This window comes from Orcinus orca, chromosome 19 (assembly GCF_937001465.1).
Source record: "Orcinus orca chromosome 19, mOrcOrc1.1, whole genome shotgun sequence".
Taxonomy (NCBI): domain Eukaryota; kingdom Metazoa; phylum Chordata; class Mammalia; order Artiodactyla; family Delphinidae; genus Orcinus; species Orcinus orca.
The window spans coordinates 18007177-18027143 of NC_064577.1; the positions used below are offsets into that span (position 1 = coordinate 18007177).

At 41.6% G+C, this 19967-nt stretch overlaps 1 protein-coding gene across 4 annotated transcripts; it reads left to right on the top strand.

Moving 5' to 3' along the window:
• Positions 1-990: 990 nt before the first annotated feature.
• Positions 991-15521, top strand: ZNF286A (zinc finger protein 286A). 4 transcript variants are annotated; one of them, XM_033422832.2, is made up of 6 exons: positions 991-1082; positions 2636-2724; positions 3719-3900; positions 6403-6517; positions 7569-7661; positions 10968-15521. In XM_033422832.2, the coding sequence occupies exons 4-6, from the start codon at positions 6430-6432 to the stop codon at positions 12197-12199; spliced, it is 1413 nt and encodes a 470-aa protein (XP_033278723.1). In that variant the 5' UTR covers positions 991-1082; positions 2636-2724; positions 3719-3900; positions 6403-6429; the 3' UTR covers positions 12200-15521. The 4 variants fall into 4 exon arrangements, with proteins under 4 accessions (XP_033278723.1, XP_033278721.1, XP_049558395.1 ...); XM_033422830.2 differs by lacking the exon at positions 3719-3900 and adding an exon at positions 1374-1581 and having other exon boundaries at positions 1007-1082; XM_049702438.1 differs by lacking the exons at positions 991-1082; positions 3719-3900 and adding an exon at positions 1334-1581 and having other exon boundaries at positions 10968-12222; positions 13102-15521.
• Positions 15522-19967: the final 4446 nt, after the last annotated feature.

Consider the following 19967-nt stretch of genomic DNA (forward strand, 5'->3'; position numbering starts at 1 on the left):
CACAGGTGTGAATACCAGGAGGCTCAGATGATGAGAACCACATTGGAAAATGAGAACTGGATAAGGGGGTGCCTTCTTGTAGGAACTAAAAATCATCTTTCCCAAAGTTTCTGAAAGCCACTGAAGGGTTAAGTAACATCTTATTCTTGCTTTAGAACGATCACAAGCCAGAACGTGTGGCAAACAGATTGGTGGGAAAGCAAACCCGACTTGTAGAAATCAGCTAAGAGACTGGTACTGTAATCCTAGTGAAATGTCGGTGGCTAGAATCAGGGTAATACTGGTGGGAAAAGAGAAAGATGGACAAACTGGAGAATACAATAAATAGAACTCCGTGATGAACAGAGAGCGAGAGTTGAGGATATTCTGCTTCTGGCTTTTGCAAATGGGTTTGTGAGCAGTAATATTATTCACTAAGAAGAGGGGCATTTAGACATTTTGAGTTTGGGTGTGTGCAGTGACAGAATTAGAGACGAAACGTGCTCCCTTGAGAGAACACCTCCTTTGATAAATCTAATTTTTATGCTTGCAAATAACCTGTTGCTCAAATTTGTTGAAACTGGTTAAATCTTTTCAACTCCCCTATCTCACACGTGTGAATTTTCAGTATAACAAGTAGCCTACGGACGCATGCACATCGGTTTGCAAAGTACACCTTTCACATTGACGGCAAAGGATGAGCCTTGGGAGGACAAGAATATGGGGAAAGCCATATACTCTAAGATACCTTGCACTGGAGTGACGTGAGTGGGTAACTTCAGCAGCACCAAGTACAGACACACCGTCGGACCGGCAACAACGCAGCTCTGTGGTTCACGCTCTCGCGTGTCCGCGGGATCCCGCACGAGCTAAGCGACCGCTACTCTCGCGAGAGGTAGGGAGACCGCAGCCGCTTGGATTCCCCAAACCGCGCTACGAGAGCTCCCACCTGCTGAGGAGCGGAGTCCGGCCACTCCCGCGGGCTTCTGGGAATCGTAGTTCCGGGGCCGGACGAGGCCCGCCAGCCTTGCCCTGTGCTTTTGCGCATGCGCGGCCCCGCTGGCCAGAGAAGTTCGTAGCCTTTGTGAGGCCCGGTGTGGGAGGTGAGTTGTTGCTCAGGTGCGGCTCTCCTTGCTCGGCCTCGGCGGTGCCCCCGGGACATTAGTCTGCGCCGAGCCGGGTGGAGTGCGCGCTGGAGAAAGGGGCGTCGAGGGCAGGCACGAGCCCCATCCCCGAAGCCCCGGGGCGCGGGGTGGGCGGGGGCTTGGTCTGCGCGGCGGCTCCTTGGCTGCGGCCCCGGCGCCTCTCCTCCGGCCGCTCGGCCCCCGCGCAGCTCCGAGCGGCAGCGCCAGGCGCGAGCGCCCAGCTTCAGGGATGCTGTCCCGGCTTTCCAGGTGCCAGCCTCGAGGGCCAAGCCGGTTCGGGACGGAGCGAAGCCTTTCGGAGGAGCCCCCCGAGGGGAGGCGGGAAGGAGGACCACGAGGCCTCGGGGCTTCCCGCTCCTCCGCGCGGAGAGGGCTGCGCTGGGGGGAGAGCTGAACCTTCGCGGCCGGGAGGTGGTGACCATGGAGACAGATATGGCCGAAATGCCTGGGAAGAGCGGTGAGGGGGGCCGGTGTTGAACTTGTGCTGGGGGCCGGGCCGAATTCTTCCTCCTGAACGGGAGTCACTGCTGTCCGGCTCCTTTGTCTGGGGATGGAAGGGCTCTTTGGGTGAGAGTGGAGGGCTTGCTGTGGGGTCCCAGCTGGGTGCAGAGCGGACCCTCCAAAGACACCCCCAAAATGTGAGCGAAATGTCAGCTTCTGAGGCTTGAGCATAGCCTCGTACTTTGTCTCACACCTTCTTCCTCCCGGGGGATTATACCATCCTAGCCCCATCAGTGGGTCTGACAGTTTAGCTTTTTTTGGTTGGCAAAAGTATTTTCCACTCCTGTTCCTCCACTTTGGACGAAAACCCTTTGGTTTCAGTAGAGCAGATACTTTTGCTTAATAGAGGAGGCACCAGGCAGAGGAGTCAGTGACTGGCTTCCAGTTCTCCCAGAAGTTTGGTCTGTGGCCTCTTATATCAGAATCCACACCCCGCCCCTACCTGTGCTTGTTGGATTTCTAGATTGTACCCCAGTCTCAACTAGTGATAATTATTTAGAGATGGGATCCAGCAAGCTACATTTGGACTAAGCTTGCAGGGTGATTTTTCAGAACCGTTGAGCCTCTTTTTCCCATATTAATTTAATGTAGATTAAGCTCAGAGAAAAACTTATTTTAATTTCCAGATCAGAGAGTGCCGTCTTCCAGGACGTCGTTGTTTCAGGCTCCCTTCAGTTGCAGTGTTTGTAGGGACGACCAGGAAGGAGTACGGTGGTGGGAATTTTTTTTAAAAAATATTTATTTATTTATTTGGTTGTGCCGGGTCTTAGTTGCGGCAGGTAGCCTCCTTAGTTGTGGCTCCAGGGCTCCTTAGTTGTGGCATGCAAACTCTTAGTTGCGGCATGCATGTGGCGTCTAGTTCCCTGACCAGGGATGAAACCGGGGCCCCCTGCATTGGGAGCACGGAGTCTTATCCACTGGGCTACCAGGGAAGTCCCGAGATTTTAAGCTCATAAATCTGAGTCACAAGATAGATCTAGGCCCTATCATGACTGCTTTCTTGCCCTTAGCTCTATCTTCCCAGGATTCTCCCTTTTCCCAAGAAAAGAGCACAGAAGAGGGAGAAGTGGCAGCTTTGCGCCTCACAGCCAGATCACAGGTGAGTGAGTCTCTGCTGGTTATTGAAATTCCACCTTATTTCTCAGAGTGCAGATGCACTCCCTTCTTTTTGATGTGGAGCTTCTGTGTCCACTAGAGCTGAATTCTAAGAGACGACTCGAGTGACTAAAGGGCTCAGTGGAAAATGTTTTCTGCTTCTTCGTGGTATCTTGTCCGTCTAGTATTTATTATCACTCAGAAGGCGTGGAAGAAGCATTGCCCTTCTTTAGCCCATTAGCTAATTTCTATGCTTGTTATTTGGGAAACGATTTTAAAAGACAATGTGGTGCATACCTCTTAACATGTATGTTTCACTAGGGGAAACAACATACACATGACTGTTAAGTAGGAATTTAAGAAAACACCTGAAGTGCTGGAGTGAATTATGAACATAGTGAGTACTCAAATAGTTCAAAGGAATGCTGGAAAAGGAAGCCTATAGGGGCTTCCCTGGTGGCACAGTGGTTGAGAGTGCGCCTGCCGATGCAGGGGACACGGGTTCGTGCCCCGATCCGGGAAGATCCCACATGCTGCAGAGCGGCTGGGCCTGTGAGCCATGGCCCCTGAGCCTGCGCGTCCGGAGCCTCTGCTCTGCAACGGGAGAGGCCACACCAGTGAGAGACCCGCGTACCACAAAAAAAAAAAAAAAAAAAAACTTAAAAAAAAAAAAAGGAAGCCTATAGATGATTTACTTTAAAGAGTTAGAATCCAGCCCAACAAGATGATGAATGCGGATGTATTTTAGAGGTGAACTGTTACCAAGTTACAACTCAGTTTCCAAACTCTCACTTCCCCAAGGGCAAATATTAAGAATTGCTGAATTTAAGCGGTAGTTGTATATGGGTGATTAGTGTGTTAGTCTCTCAACTTTTTGTATGTCTGAACATTTTTCTTAAACGAAGTTGAGCGGGAGTGTGTCATACCACAATGTGTGTGTCATACCACAATGCAAAGATTCCTCCACTAGCCTCTCTTTTTGCTACTTTAATCCAAAGTGTGAAAGTGGACATTGCACATTGCTGCCGTTTGTCAACGTGATTTCCCAGGATCCTTGTATACTTGCTTGCCTCCATTGGTTTCTTAAATACCTTACGTGAATATTGAAGACTTTATTAGTCAAGAAGCTTTAAGTTGCACCTGATGAAAACTCGATTCAAACTGGCTTAAGCAAAAAGAGGTATTTATTGACTATTATAAGTGAAAAATCCAGGTCTGGCTAAAATTGAGTTCAGGCAGTGACATTAGAATCTATTTTCTCCATTTCAGTGACCTTTTCTTTTCTTTCTGTGTGTTTTGCACTCAAGCAGGCTTTTCTTCTCGTGCAGGGTAGCCCCTAACAAATTTAGGCCTACATCTTCCCACGTTGAAGATCAGAGAAAAGGGGCATCTTCCCTTCTGGTCGTTCCAGAAGAAGGACTGAGGTTAACTCTATAATGGGTATTAGGCCCATTGTTGGACCATTATTGGCAAATCTGAGTGTGATCAGACTAGAAAATATACCTGTACATACACATACAAACACAAATCCCACCCATGGGTCAGAGATGGAGTTGTACTACCTGAACTGCATAGACTAAAAGTGGTCAGGCATAGCAGCCAGAGGAAAGTCAGAGTACAGATACCAGAAAAAGGGTGAATGCTTTATACATTTCAGCACATTAATATTAGATTCAAGACTGCTTGTATAGCTTCAGAATTGATTAAACCTTTTATGGAAATTTTTTAAACTGTCCTTTTTGCATTGCATTGGATTTTGTTTGATGCTAATACTGCAACTGTCTTTCTTATTAGAATTTGCCTGGGCTGTTTATCTTTTACTTATTAGACTTTTTTAATAATTAGAGTTTTAATTTTTGCTCATGATAACCAGGTGAACGGTACAGACGTATATAAATATTAAAGTATATTACCCGTCCTTACTTTCCCAAGTTCAGTCCACCACCTCTCCCTACTGAGGATAACAGTTTGGTGTATATTTTTCCATATGTTTTTGTTGAGCTTGAAGTACTGTATTCAAATATGTAGTATACTATATTTCCTTCCATCCCCCCGCTCCATCCCCAACTTTGGGGTTTTGTCTGGATCTTTTTTCTGTAAAGAGGATGTGGCTATTTTAAGAAACCTTTTTATAAGAGAAATTAATTTATTCATATTATTATGATTACTTGTATGTTTCACATTTTTCTTGCTATGTGATTTTTATAATTCTGTTTACTATGCTTTGTTCTTTTGTATTTTTTTGTGCCTTTTGTGCTGTAGTTCGCATTTTTGTTCTGATTTTTTTTTTTTTTTTTTATGGTTTGGAAGTTAATTTCCACTGTCAGTTTAGCTATAGATATGCAGATTGTAGGATCAAAGTTATTTTTTCTCACAGTATCTTGTCTATTTAGTAGCAGCTTAATGATTTTTACATTTTATTTTCCAAGGATGATTCTTATATTTTTTAAGTCTCAGATTATTTCCATTTTGAGGAACTTTATTTTGAAATAATTTGAGACTTATAGAGATTTAGCAAGTGGTAGAAAGATTTCTCATATGCTCTCCTTTCAGATTCTCCAAAATTTAGCATTTCACCTCACTTTTATTATTCTTTTTCCAAAATCAGGAAGTTAACATTGGTATAGTACTATAACCCACTGCTCTTATTCAGATTTCCCAGCTGTCTTACTTTTCTTGTTTTTCTTCCCCTTAATTTCTACTTTTATCCTGTAATTCCTTCTGTTTTCCCTAATTTGTTGTTGGGTTCTGTCTCTAATTTGATTTGTATGCTTTGTTCATTTAATTACATTGATTTTCTTTTAATGAAATTGAAGTGTTTCCTCTGAGTACAATTTTAGCCTTATGGCATTGATTTTTGCGTTTTATTTCATTATTATTTTGAAATTTTGATACTTTTTTTAGTTATCAGTTATTGCACTTTCTTTTCTGTTTTGGAATTTATTAGCATTTACTTTGTTACTTTTGCAAGTGCTTCATGAACATTTAAATAGAAGGTGTTTTCTATCCAGTTATAGCATTTGGTATATATTTATTTCAGTAACCTGGAATATTATTCCCATTCTCTATGTCTTTACTTAAAGAGACATGTTCAGTACTGGTATGTGTGTATCTCCATACAGTTTTTGTATTTTATGTCTTGTATAAATAATCCTATGGTGTTTACCCATAAACATTTGTATGTGATATCTGTACCCTTAATGAATTTGTTGCTGTCATTTTCCAATTTAATGCATCTTGCCTTGAATTGATTCCGTGCTTCACTGGATTTGGTGCCAGTCTGTTCATTCCATGGTGAGATCTCACAAGGAGAATTATACAGACACATGCCTTTTTTTCTCTGCCTATATTTTGTTTACTTTGCCAGACTACATTGTTGATTCATTGTTGATTCATGTTTTAACTCTTTCTTCCCCAGAAAAATTAGTCTGTCAGTGGAGAAACCGTGGTCTTGTTTCGTTTGGTTCTCATGTTGAATCTTGGACAGTGTGCCTGGCACATAATTGATGCCCAGTGACTTTCCATGGAATGTCCAGGACACATGAGAATGCTTGTCATTTTTCACAGTGATTTCCCCCGTTGAATACATCTACGCATCTACTCCAGGGCCAACAGAAACTGGGGCATGAAAGGGAGGCTGTGGAGTGACAGATGGTGAACAAAAGTATGTTTTGTGTCTTAGGCATCAGTGACATTCAAGGATGTGGCCATGGACTTTACCCCAGAGGAGTGGGGGAGGCTGGATCCTGCTCAGAGGGACGTGATGCTGGAGAACTACAGGAACCTCGTCTCACTCTGTAAGGATGGGCTCCTGCCATGACTCCGGCTCCTGCTTATGGGGACATCATTACCTTATTGACAATGAAGTAGAATAACAAAGCCAGTAATCGTAAAGTAGTGATCCCTTTGGGCCTAGAGAAAATCTGTTTCTGCTCTGGGTTCTTGGTGAAATGTCTAGGCTTCTTTTGTATCTGGAGTCTTTGGATTCAAGTGACAGAAACCGAATTCACACTAGCTTAAAAGGGAATCAGATATATTGTCAGGAATTTTTTTTATTTATTTTTTAATTATGTGGTATAGCTTGTCCTGATCTCCCTGTGTGGCACAGATGGCCATTGGCCGCTCTAGGGTTACATTATTCTTCCAGTTAGAGAGCTAAGGAAAAAAAGAAGGCTTCTATCCTGGGAGTTTCAGCAGATAGGGTCACATGTCCATCAGTGAAGCAGTAACTCGAGCCAGGGAGATAGAGTATGCTCTGACCAGTTTGGATACTGTGCCCGCCTCTGGGCGGGGGGAGGTATTTGCATGTGTACACATGTAGACACATGCATGTACACGTATGTGTTCGTATCAGTGGTGGAAGGAACTATGTTAGCTCCTCCCAAACCTCGTATAATAAATTCCCTAAGAAAGCAGGTTCTAGTAACTGAAGAAGGAAGAAAGGAAAAACATCAGAAGACAGCTAGTCACAGAGTCACAGGCTTGTGGTGCTGCCACTGGGGTCCCACTTCACCCAACTCCTTCCCTGAGCTGAGGACTGGTCTGCAGTATCTCCCCAGAACTCCCACAGTAAACAAGACAAATTCTCTTCTATTTTTTTACAGGCTAAATATTTGTCTTTTCAAATGCGTGTAACTCTTTATGAGGCCCAGGCTCTTGCTGCACCTGTTTTAAGGTTCATTTTGAGGCCCCCCGCTCCCTTATTCCAAAACTTCCTATGATGTCCTGTCTTTTTTGTGGATCCAGGGGTAGGTACCGTGCTCTGGAATAGAGCTTTGTGCCCATCACAAAGAGTTAAGTCCCTTTTTTTTTTTTCTTTCTTTCTTTTTTTTCTTTTTTAATGAGCAGGGCTTCCAGTTTCCAAACCTGAGAACCACAATTTGGAGAATGGAAAAGAACCATTGATGCTTGAGAGAAGAGCCCCCAAAAGCAGCTGTTCAGGTGAGTCAGATAGACGGGAATCTTCGGAAAGAATAACGCCACAAGACAGTAAAGAAGTGGCGCTCTTCAGTGCTTAAGAAAGAATATAGAAGTGCCAACATGCTTTTATTTTTTAAATATCTTATTTTAAATTATATTGCATTTTGAATACATACAAAGTCAAGGAAATAAAACAACACTGAGATCAAACGCATGCTCACATTTGCTTCATTTGCCTTTTTTCTTTTCCTTCTTTTTGTAATGTAAAATAGATTAAAATGTCATAACTGTACAGTTTTATGAATTTTCCCAAATTGACCACATTCATGTAGCTAGCATCCACATCAAGAAACAACCTTACTAATAAAAAAATAAAGAAAAGAAACACAAACAAAATAATATACTTTCCAGATAATTGGCTATTCTGATACTACACCAAAGTTGGGCAAGTTGTAGTTTCTTAAAGGTTAGGTGCAAGGTGCATCTGAAACCATGTCCATGAATTTTTCCTACTCTTAAAATCTATTGATCTTTTGGGAAATATTGGTTCACTGAGTTATGCATATCTTCCAAATATTGACACAATACATCATGCGATATTTTAAAAAACACAATTTTCAGTGTCACCACTGACCTTACCAGAAAAGCCTTTAATTATTAGGAAGCTATCAAGCTATCAGTGGTAGATAAAAGTTTTCCAAAATTCTAATTTCTGCCCAAAAGCTCACGTTTTATCAAATACTGTCAGTTGTTTTCCTTGAAGTGACAGGCTCGTTTTTTTTTTTTCAGTTTTGAGGAAATATCTGCCAAATAACCAACATGGATAACATAGTTTGTCAGTGATTCTTTCAAGTAAAAGTGATGGTCCATGAAAAAAAAAAAATGGCCAGTTCAGCTCTCAAACAGCCTCATGAGTGGTTCTCCTCAAGGCAAGCATCATACTTTGATATGAGCAGACTTGCATTATGAATATTTCCTATTTCATCATCCAGAATATTAAGAAGGCATGTAGTCAAGGTTTAATAAATAAAATTAATTTATTAAGTTAATAACGATTCCTGTTGTTTCCTCAGAAATTTTTACGTGAAACTGGCTTTTTTTTTTTTTAACTGAGAGTACATGGTGGGGAAAAATACAACAACTACTAGTACATTTGGTGTCTTGTCCTGATTTGTGCATAAGTTGTGGGCAGTTTTACCACCACCACTTTTGCAACATCAATGCAAATGTCAAGACAATGAAAAAGGCAAATAAGATCTAAGCATTATTCTGAAAATAGTTTTGAACCTACAGACTCCCAGGAGTCCTCAGACCGCACTTTGAGGTCACAGCCTCTACATACCTACACTATCCTTGTATCAATTTATGTTTTACTGATTTAACAAACACTTATGTAGCACCGATGCTGTGTCAGAGTTTTAAGTGTTTTATAGATATTTTCATTAAGTGTTCCTTAAGGTAGGTGTTGTTTTTATTCCTCATGAGGTAGGTACCGTTATTGCCCCATCTTATAAGGAAACTGAAGTAGAAACGTAAAAAAACATGCCCCAGGTCACACAGCTAGTAAGTGGCAGAGCTGGAATTAAATTCATGCATTCTGATTTCAGAGTCCATTGCTCTCAACCACTGTACTCTTCCTAAGTGTCCCCTCTCACCTTGGGGCTTCTGTACATGTCATTCCCACTGTCCTTCTGGAACACTCACCCCCGTTCTTCTCTACCTATTACCTGGAACACTCACCCCCGTGCTTCTGTACCTGTTACCTGGAACACTCACCCCCGTGCTGCTGTACCTGTTACCTGGAACACTCACCTGAGCCCCAAACCCAATTCAATTTCAGCTCAGTCATTTACCTTCTCAGGGAGGCCTCTCCTCATCCCCCTGGGTTCCCCTTATCATCCTTCACAGCATCATTTGCCTTTTATTTCTTAGTACTTACCACAGGTGCATTTTTATATGTATTTGTAGATGTTAGACTAAATTTTCTCTCCCTTCATGTACATAGGGACTGTGTGTTTTTCCCCAGAGCCTAGCGTATGATAGACATCCAATAGGTAATCGTTGACTAAATGGATAGAAGAATACATAGATGAAGGAACAGAATTCACTTGGCTGTGTGGAATGAGGGACAGATGTAACTTAACTGTCTTTTGAATGTTTAATCACTCACAGGACCATTTGTTGTAAAACAAATTATCTTTAGTTCACTGACTGAAATACTACCTTTGTATTGTCCTTAATTCCTATATTTACTTGACTTCTGAAATTGCCCTTTTGTTTCATTGGTCTATTTACTTATTCTTTTGAACGAAACTCTTTATTTTAGCTTTATAGTTTCATATTGAATATAAAAATTCTAATAGATTTATAGTAGATATATTCAGAGAGGTTGGCTTCCATCCTTGCCCTCTCTTCTGGTGTTCTCTCTGTAGGCAATCATTTTTATTAGTATTTCATTTATCTGTTCTTAGTTTTGGAAAATATAACCAAATATGTCTATATATTTGTATCTCCCCTTTTTTCTCCTACACAGAAAGTAGCAGACCATACACACTCCTTCACAGCTTGCTGGGTTTTTTAAGTTTAATGTATCCTGAAGATCACTTCGTAGCAATATGTAGAGATCATTCTCATATTATTTTAAGTTGCACATACTTCATTGTATGTGTACACTGTAGTTTAATCAGTTCTTTATAGTATTAAAATATTACTGTATTTTAATATTTGAGATGTTACCAGTCTTTTGCTACCTCAATTAGTGTTGTAATGATTAGCCTTGTTCAGATATAATTTAATGTATCTGCCATTATATCTTTGGGAGATCACTGATTTTTCAACAGGGACATATTATAAAAGAATTCTTAGGGAAGATTTTAAACTGGAAATGGAATGCATATTAGGATGTGAGTAGGGTTGGGTAACTGAAAATTTAGAAGTCATCACTGTGCCCTGCACTAAGGTGGTAACTGCCTGGAAGTTTATGACAGCACTTGATATTCTATAGAGGTTGTTCCTCCCCTTTCCTGATCTGGGATGCTCATTTCCTGCTCATCTGGTGAAATGGTGCTTCATCTGCATCCCTCCTCCTGTCTTTCTGGTCATCTTTCCCCCATTCTGATTCCTGGGTAGGGTCTGCTGATTTTCTCTGCATCTACTGTGCATTTGTTTCCCTCCATTTGCTTCTCTTTGCAAGTCATCTTCTAAGAGTCAGATCCACTTATTCGTTGAAGCCATGCTCTTCACCTTCATTAACTCTTACCCGTTACAGACCTGCCTTTTTGTTGAACTCAGAAAACAAAGGAAATTTGCATTTCCAATTTGTTTCAGACTCAGAGACTAGACCCGGGAGCAAAGATTCAACTTCAGTGCAAGATTTTTCCAAAGAAGAATCATGCCAGGTTGCAGTCATAGACAGGCTGACAAGGAATGGTGTCTATGACTCCAACTTGGAAACAACTCTCGCATGTGAAAACCGGTTAGAGAATCAGCAAGGAAATCAGGAGAGATGCTTAAGAGAAATGTTCACCCACATGAATTCACTCCCGGAAGAGAGAGCTCGTGAGCATGGTGTTTACTGGAAAAACTTGAACCAGAAGTCAGTACTTCTCACTCAAGACAGAGTTCCCAAAGGATCCTGTGCCTTCCATACCCTTGAAAAAAGATTGAAACAGAAATCAACCTTAATGAAAAAGCAGAGGATCTACAAAGAGAAGAAACCTCATAAATGTAATGACTGTGGTGAGCTCTTCACTTACCATTCAGTGCTCATTCGACACCAGAGAGTCCATACCGGGGAAAAACCCTACAGCTGCACTGAGTGTGGGAAGTCTTTCAGCCACAGGGCCAATTTAACTAAACATCAGAGAACTCACACTAGAATTCTCTTCGAGTGCAGAGAATGCAAGAAAGCCTTCACAGAAAGCGCATCCCTTGCAATACATCAGAGGATTCACATTGGAGAGAGACCGTATGAGTGCAGTGAGTGTGGGAAAGGCTTTAATCGAAGCACACACCTCGTGCAGCACCAGCTGATCCACACAGGGGTGAAGCCTTATGAATGCAACGAGTGTGATAAAGCCTTCATTCATTCTTCAGCACTCATTAAACATCAAAGAACTCACACTGGAGAGAAACCCTATAAATGTCAGGAATGTGGGAAAGCCTTTAGCCACTGCTCATCCCTTACCAAACATCAGAGGGTTCATACCGGAGAAAAACCCTATGAATGTAGTGAATGTGGAAAAACCTTCAGTCAGAGCACACATCTTGTTCAGCATCAGAGAATTCACACCGGAGAGAAACCCTACGAGTGTAACGAATGTGGGAAAACCTTCAGCCGGAGCTCAAATTTCGCTAAACATCAAAGAATTCATATTGGGAAGAAACCATACAAATGTAACGAATGCGGAAAAGCCTTCATTCATTCATCAGCCCTTATTCAACACCAGAGAACTCATACTGGGGAGAAACCATATAGGTGTAACGAATGTGGAAAAAGCTTTAAGTGCAGTTCATCCCTCATCAGACATCAAAGGATTCACACGGAAGAGCAGCCCTGAAAAATGACTGAATGTGAAGAAATGTGAGTTGGTTTTATCGCTGTGTTAAATACCTGAGCATTTTGTGTGGAAGACACATAAACTGCTGTCTGAGGACCAGTTCTGTGTGTATCTAACTCTACTTACATAATACATAGCTTTGAGGCATAAACAGAGTGTTCCTTATATCCATTGATTTGATCATTCTGAATGCTTCCAGCCAGGAATCTCATAGGTTGATCCCTAACCCACCCCCCTTGCCCCCAATACCCTTTTGTGGAAATTCAGAAAATCCTTGGGAGTGGGTAGCAATGCAATCAATGTGAAATCCAGTTCCCCTCTCTTTGTCACATCAAAGCCTGTTATAGCATCTCACTTTGTAAGGACATTCTTATCTGGTAGGTGAGGCAGAGGGCTTATATTGTCATCATTGGGAAGACACAGAGCTGTTCCTCTTTGAATCCAAAGTGGAGACCCAGATATACAGAGAATGTCATTTCTTTTACATTAACTATAAAAACTTAAAGGTTAAGAGCTGAAATGTGCTTTGGATTCCCTCCCAACCCCAAAGGCTACTATCTCATTTGATGAATATAAGAGGTCTAAATTATGCTCACATGGGTTATGCTGAGATTTAGATGATTATTATCCCCCCGCTGGGTACATCTTCACTTTACACTTCCTTGGAAGTTACCCTGAGGTAGAGAAAGAGTCAGAACCTTAACTGTAGTTTTTGATCAAGTCCCTCTTTTCTTATCCTTGGCACTGAATGAATCCTTGGTTTTCTGTAATCACAGTATTAGGGAGATTTCATTTCTTTACCTTATTCTGCTCTCTGTAAAGTATGTTTTGTCACTTGGAGAGAAAGCCCCTGGGATCTGCAGAGTGAAAAGTTGATGGGTTCCATGTGTGGTTACATATAGGGTCTCAGACAAGAAGAAGAACTGAAGCAGCTTTGAGGCACAAACACCATGTCACATACGGAAGAGAGTCACAGGACAGTGACTTCAGGAGGACAAGCGGCTTCTCCCCCTACCCTGCACCCCGGGAAGAAGTTGTCGTTTCTCAGGCGTCACGTTTACCCACATTTTCTTGTTGTCCTCCTGTATGTCGGTTGGTCTTTGCTGTATCCCAGGGCCCCAAGGAAGGTAGAAAAGGCTTGAAGCCACAGTGATCGATTGACATAAGTTACATGGGTGACCAAAGAACCATGTGATGGGATTGGAAACAAAAGCAAAAGTTCAAATAAATATTTAGCAAAACACAATACAAATGTCAGTTTTTATTGTTGCTGTGTTATACGGTGTGAAAAGAAGATTATAGAAAAGATAGAGAGGGAAAGATTAGTTACAGGTTTCTTCTTTCTCCTCTCCTAAATCCTATCCTTGGACATTCAGCAATCAGCCCACACTCTTCCCCCTACACATTATCCCAGTTACTTCTTATAATTTTTATAGTTTCCTCTGTAGACCTTAGTTCTATTACTGAGGAAAAGAAGAGGAATAGAGTTTTAAAAAGTGGTGGTAAAAGAGGTCAAGGTCAAGTCTAATCCAGCAACGGTGGAAATCAAAACAATAGGAAATGGGACGGGAAGGACTGGGAAGAAAGAGGCTTTGAAAAGAATTTTTAAAAAACAAGAATACATTGAAAGGGGCCGAGGTCTGAGAGGTGAGGGTCGGAGAATGGCTGACACCGGACAAAATAAACAAAATAGAGCTCAGCCCTCTCATCACCTCGATATTCAGATTAACGGTCTGAGGTGGAAGTTGACAAGCTATGGCCTGGACCCACTACCTAGTTCTGTAAATAATGTTTAATTGGAACTGGGCTTCACTCATCATTTACATGTGTTTGGCTGTTTTTGTGCTAAAACAGCAGAGTTGAATAGTTCGAGCAGAGATTACATGTCCCAGAAAATATTTGCTGTTTCTCAACAGGCCAAATGCTTGAGTGAGAAGAAATTCATCTGGGGGCCAATATTTGACTAACCCAAAATCAATGGGTTTGAATTCTGCCACCTTCACTTGGCAATTATGTGACTTTGGAAAGCTACTTACTGTTTCTGAGCCCCAGTTTGCTTATCTGTAAAATGGGGACAGATCAACCCTCTCTCAAGGCTGTTGTGAGGATAAGACAATGAATGTAAAGAACCTGGCACATAGTTGTATTGAGAGACCTCCTCCGCCTCTGTCATTCGCTTTCTCTCTGTCGTTAGTTTCCAGGAGCCCTCACATACGCTAAAATCCACAGATGCTCAAGTCCCTTATATTAAATGGTGTGGTACAGTCGGCCCTCCGTATCTGTGGCTTTTGCATCCTCAGATTCAACCAACCATGGATGGAAATTTGGATCCACTGTTGGTTGAATCTGCTGATGCAAAACCCTCGAATACGGAGGGCCGACGGTATTTATTGAAGAAATCCCCGTAAGTGGACCTGAGTAGTTCAAACCCATGCACTTGGAGGATCCACTGTTACAGATATTTTAATGAAGTGGTGAGTCTGTTTTAGGCTACCTGTAACAAAATATCATTGACTAAGTGGCTTATTTATAAACAACCTTCTCACAGTTCCAGAGACTGGGAAGTCCAGGATCAAGGCCCTGGCAGATTCAGTGTCTGGTGAGGCCTCCTCCCCAGTTCTCAGATGGCTATCTTTTCACTGTGTCCTACCATGGTGGGAGGGCAGGGGAGCCCTCTGGGGCCTCTTTTCATGAGGGCGCTAGTCCCATTCATGGGGGCTCTACCCTCATGACCTCATCACTTCCCAAAGGTCCTGCCTCCAAATACCACCACTTCGGGGATTGGGGTTCCACAGGAATTTGAGGGGGACACAAAACATTCTGTCTATAGCAAGTGACTAAGCATCAATCAGAAATGACTTAAGAATGAGTGAGTCTTCCACACCTTTACTTACTGATCTAGAGCCGACCATCCTGCTTGCCTGGCATATCGTAGAGAAGGGCTTCACTTCTTTCTGCTGTTGCTTCCATCTGGTGCAGCTCCCTGCACAGCCTCCTGGAGACCTCGTGGAATCTGCCTTTTTTCCTTCTAATTATCACTTAACCAGGAGCCACACCATGGTTCCAGAGACTCAAGTATTATTGTCATTTAATTAGTGTCAAAGGACTTACTCTAAGCTAGTTTTACTGAGAGCTCTGGCCCTTTGCGTTTCAGTATTTGTTCCTTTTATGCTTGGAGTTCAATCAGTTCTGACTGTGTATTTGTGCTCCCACAGGAATCTTGGAAGTTTTAGTGTTCTGCTTTTCGAATGTTTTTGGTTACGTGTAATCAAAATTTGATTGTTCTTATTGGCCCACTGTCAATAAAGATGTCATTTATGTATTTGTTGTCAGAAACTTCTATAACTTGCTTTTAAATTCTCACTTAAGCATGTTTTAAGAGGCAAAGAAAAACCAACTATAAAATATCTCCACATCATTCAGGAAACTGATCGCATTTCTAATTGTTCATCTTGGCTTCACAACCTCTGTAGACATGAGCTGGGGGATCACAACCCATGTATCTGCGAGAAGGTGAGAGAGCCAAGGAAGGTCGTTCCTACCAAATGATGCTTGAAGTCCTCAGGCCAAGCACACCCCTCACTTAGGCGTACTGGGGAGACAAGGGACGGGAGAACTTCACGTGAAAAGTACAGTTAAAACTAGGCCAAATATGCTAAAAAATTGATTTAAGGTAAACTTTGAATTACTTTTGGCTTCATCACCCAAAAGTATAAAAACGATAGTATAAGAATATGTTATTCAAAGTAGTTGGCAATTAATTAGTTCAATTACCTATTTTAACTCTCAAAATTTTTAATTTTATTAAATGAGTTCTCACTTTTTAAAAATTATTACAACAGGATTCAGTTTGGAAGTTCTTTGTCCCTTTCTCCCTTTCCTTACCTAATTCTTTTTGAGGTCCCACCTGGGCTGTCCCTCACCATAGGTTTTATGGTGACAAGGGGGAAGGGTATTCCCCTGTGGTAATATATAAAATGTGGCTTTTGTGGATTACCTTGTAGTTCCAAATAAGGCCCTCAAAAAATTAGATGTTTTTTCCTGCATTGTTGTTCTTTACATTTTTCACGGTGTAACCTGTTATTTTTTAACTGTGTCCATAAACCAGATAATCTGTCCCTAGGTTGAGTTTACTATACATAAAATGTGCACAGAGATAGAGGTAAACGGTCTTTGATCCAGCAGTGCCTGAGTCTCTGGTATCACCCCTTAGAGTCTCCAGATACCTGAACTTTTCGAACAACTCAACAGGGTTGAAGAGCTTGGCTTTTTATTTCCAGAGATCTTATTTCAGAGGACTTCACGTGCACATAAGCATCAATATCAAAGATCTTTCATGCCCCCCAAAAGAAAAGGACAGATTTGGGTGAGTTCTAGCTCCTTTATTAGTTTCTAAGTCCTTAGTTCCATCTCCTTTTACATTTAGAACCATGGATGTGTAACTGCTCAGTTCCAGTCCCATTCCATCACCTGTGAGAGATATAATTGGAAATGTGGGAGGGAAATCTTCTGAGGTTTACCTGATTAGGGGGTGGTGGAGAATTTGCCCATATCTATTCCCATATATTCTAAAGTAGGAGGAGTCCTAAGAAGGCATAGACACATGAGAAAAAGGAGGTGGCGTGTGATAATCCCCCTGCCCCACACAGTGAGATCAGAAAACGATCTCCCAGACTTTCTCCATCACTTAACTAGATTGTAAAGTTAGCAAACTATTGCTTTTTAGTGGTGTGTAAATTTGAACATCTGCAATCACCATGACCAAGCTATTTTATTTGTAGGTCTATACTTACCTAAAATGTCTATGCATATATACCAAAGGAAACCATCAAGAATGTTCATAGTTGCTTTATTGCTAATAACCCCAAACTGGAAACAAACCAAATGTCCATCCACAGCAAAATTGATAAACGTGAGGTAGCCATTCAAAGAACACACAGAGCACCGAAACGGAAAGAATATCTCCATGAAACCACACAGATTAATGTCACGAATATAATGCTGAGCAAAAGACGCCAGACACAGGATAATTCGTACTGTTTGGATCTAAGTACACACATTTATAACACAGGTGATGCTAACGTGTGGTGTTAAAAACTAGATGATCGTTAGCTTTAGCAGGATAGAATGGGTAGTGATTGGGAAGGTCGAGGAGAGGGGCCTCTGAGTTGGTAGTTTTATTCTATTTCATTGTCTTAAACTGTGTTGTAGTTACAAGGGTGTCTTTGCTTCTTGATAAGTCATTGAGTCGTAGAGTTATGATTTCTGTGCCTATTGGTGCGTATGTTATAAATACTTCACTAATGCATTTGAATCCATTTTTGTAATAAGGACAAATAACATAAAGTATAAGACTTTGCAATCTTATTTTCATTTCATGAAAACTGGTCACCAGAGGACTCCAAGCTGAAGTGTTGCAACTATAGAGCTTACGTTTATATATACATATATAAATAAATGTATATATAATATATATATAAATATATATATTTAAAGATCCACAACTGTTTGATTTAATGTCATTTGAGTGTAGAAAATCACAATTATACTTACAGTTTGCTAAATCTATAATCTTTTAGCTGAAAGTTAGCTGGTTAGCCACACCCATCAATGAAACTGCTTTCGCAGAAGAATCCAACCTGTGACAATTGATAGGCACTTTAGAAGTCACTTTTTTTTTTAATTTTTTAAAATTGGAGTCTAGTTGATTTACAACATTGTATTAATTTCTGCTGTACAGCCAAGTGATCCAGTTATACATACATATATATTCTTTTTCATATTCTTTTCCATTATGGTTTATCACGGGATATTGAATCTAGTTCCCTGGGCTGTACAGGAGCACCTTGTTGTTGATCCATTCTTGATTGTCTATAAAACATGAGAGTTCTTAGAACGCAGGCCATCAAACTCTCATTTCAGGTTTTTCCTTCATTACTTCCTGTGATCCTGGTATCAGAAAAGATTTCTATGTCTCAGTATTTCACAGATAGAGGGAATAACATGACTGTCTTAGTCACCACTGTGTCCATCAAGACCAGGCACATGATTCCCAGGATCTGGGCAATGACCCTTCCAGAGGTAATGGGAAATTTGCTATCAGCCAGAAAGCCATGGATCCTCTCCTGGGGAGGCCTGGCTACTGTATCAAAGGAGACCTGCTCTGGGAATTATGGGGGCTGGGTACACAGTCTCTGCGAAGCTGTTTCCACGTCTGATGCTTGAAACCCACAGGCAGTAAACAAGGGAAGATCACGAACAGGCTGGGAGCCTGTGAGCAGGAGCTGGAACTTCATAAGGACAGAATGAAACCTGTGTCTCTTCTTGCTGCCTCTGACCTTGTGACCAGGGTGTCCTGCAGAAGCCAAGAGCCTACATCACAGAGCTAAACACATACGTGTAACCCAGGAGTCAGAGAAACTGAGGGAAAAATCTAGGGGAAGGCAGAGCAGCTGAAGGTCCAGCTGCTGCTTATCTGTCTTAAACTGGATTTGTGTGTGTGTGTTTATCCTGCTTGGCATTTTCTTAGCCTCTTGAATTTGCAGATTTATGTCTTCTGCCAAATTTGGGGACACTTTGAGTATTTCGTTATGATATTCTGGATTTTTATTTAAGTGTTGTGTTTCAGTAGGCCTCCTCTGACACCACTCTGGTGGGCTAAGGAAGGTCACCACCACCTGGTTATTGTTTGGTGGGGATGGAAGTCTAAGGGACTCAGTCTCTATTAACAGCCCTGGGGAGAGGAATTTCTTGCTAGGCCGCCCCCACTGGGCCATCACCCCCGACAACACCTTGTCTTGAGGGGAGAGCCATGCTATTACTGCTTCCAAATGGTGCCACTGACGTTGTGTGTGGGGAGGTTCAGTACGACCGAGCGTGAATGAAAGTCTCAGCTTCCCATCCCCTCTCTGACACCATCCCTGTAGGGACAGAGGGGCACCTCATTACAGTCAGGGTAGGATGGAAGCCTAGGCTCCCCACTCAGCCTTTGCTGATGGACTTGAGGTGGGACCACAGTTTTTTTTCAATAGTGTTTGACTGGAGTGGATTGGGGTTTTTTCCTCAAAAGTTTTCTGTTATGTTAGGTTTCCCTTTCTTGGTGTCTGGCTGGAAAGAGCAGGCTTTATTGGGGGCTTTAAAAAAATCTGCACCCATTGGCATTTTAGGTTGTCAACTTACCCAGGCCAGCATATAGGAGACAAAAAGAAAACCTAGGAAAATCACCACTGTGTCTTTCCTCAGGTGGCAACGTCCTTAGTGGGACTGTCTTCTGTCCAACTTTGAGTCTTATATTTGTTTTATAGACAATATTGAGGGGTTTTAGCTATACTTAGTGGGAAGTATAGGGAGAAGTGTGTCTACCCCACCTCATCCCACTACTGGTTCACTGATTCACCTTCATTTATGAAAAATATTTTGATGGGTATAAATTTCTGGGCTGACAGGGTTTTTCCCCAGTACTTTAAAGGTGTTGTTTCACTGGCTTCTGGCTTGCTTTTTTTGTGTGTTTTTGCTTTTGTTTCCTGATGAGAAGTACTTATCTTTGTTCTCTAGTACGTACAGATCTTTGTTTCTCCAGCTGTTTTTTAAATCTTTTTTTTTTGAAGTATAGTTGATTTACAATGTTGTTGTAGTTTCTGGTGTACAGCCAAGTGATTCAGTTATACATATATATACACAGTCTTTTTCATATTCTTTTCCACTATGGTTTATTACAGGATACTGAATATAGTTCCCTGTTCTATATGGTATGTCCTTGTTGTTTATT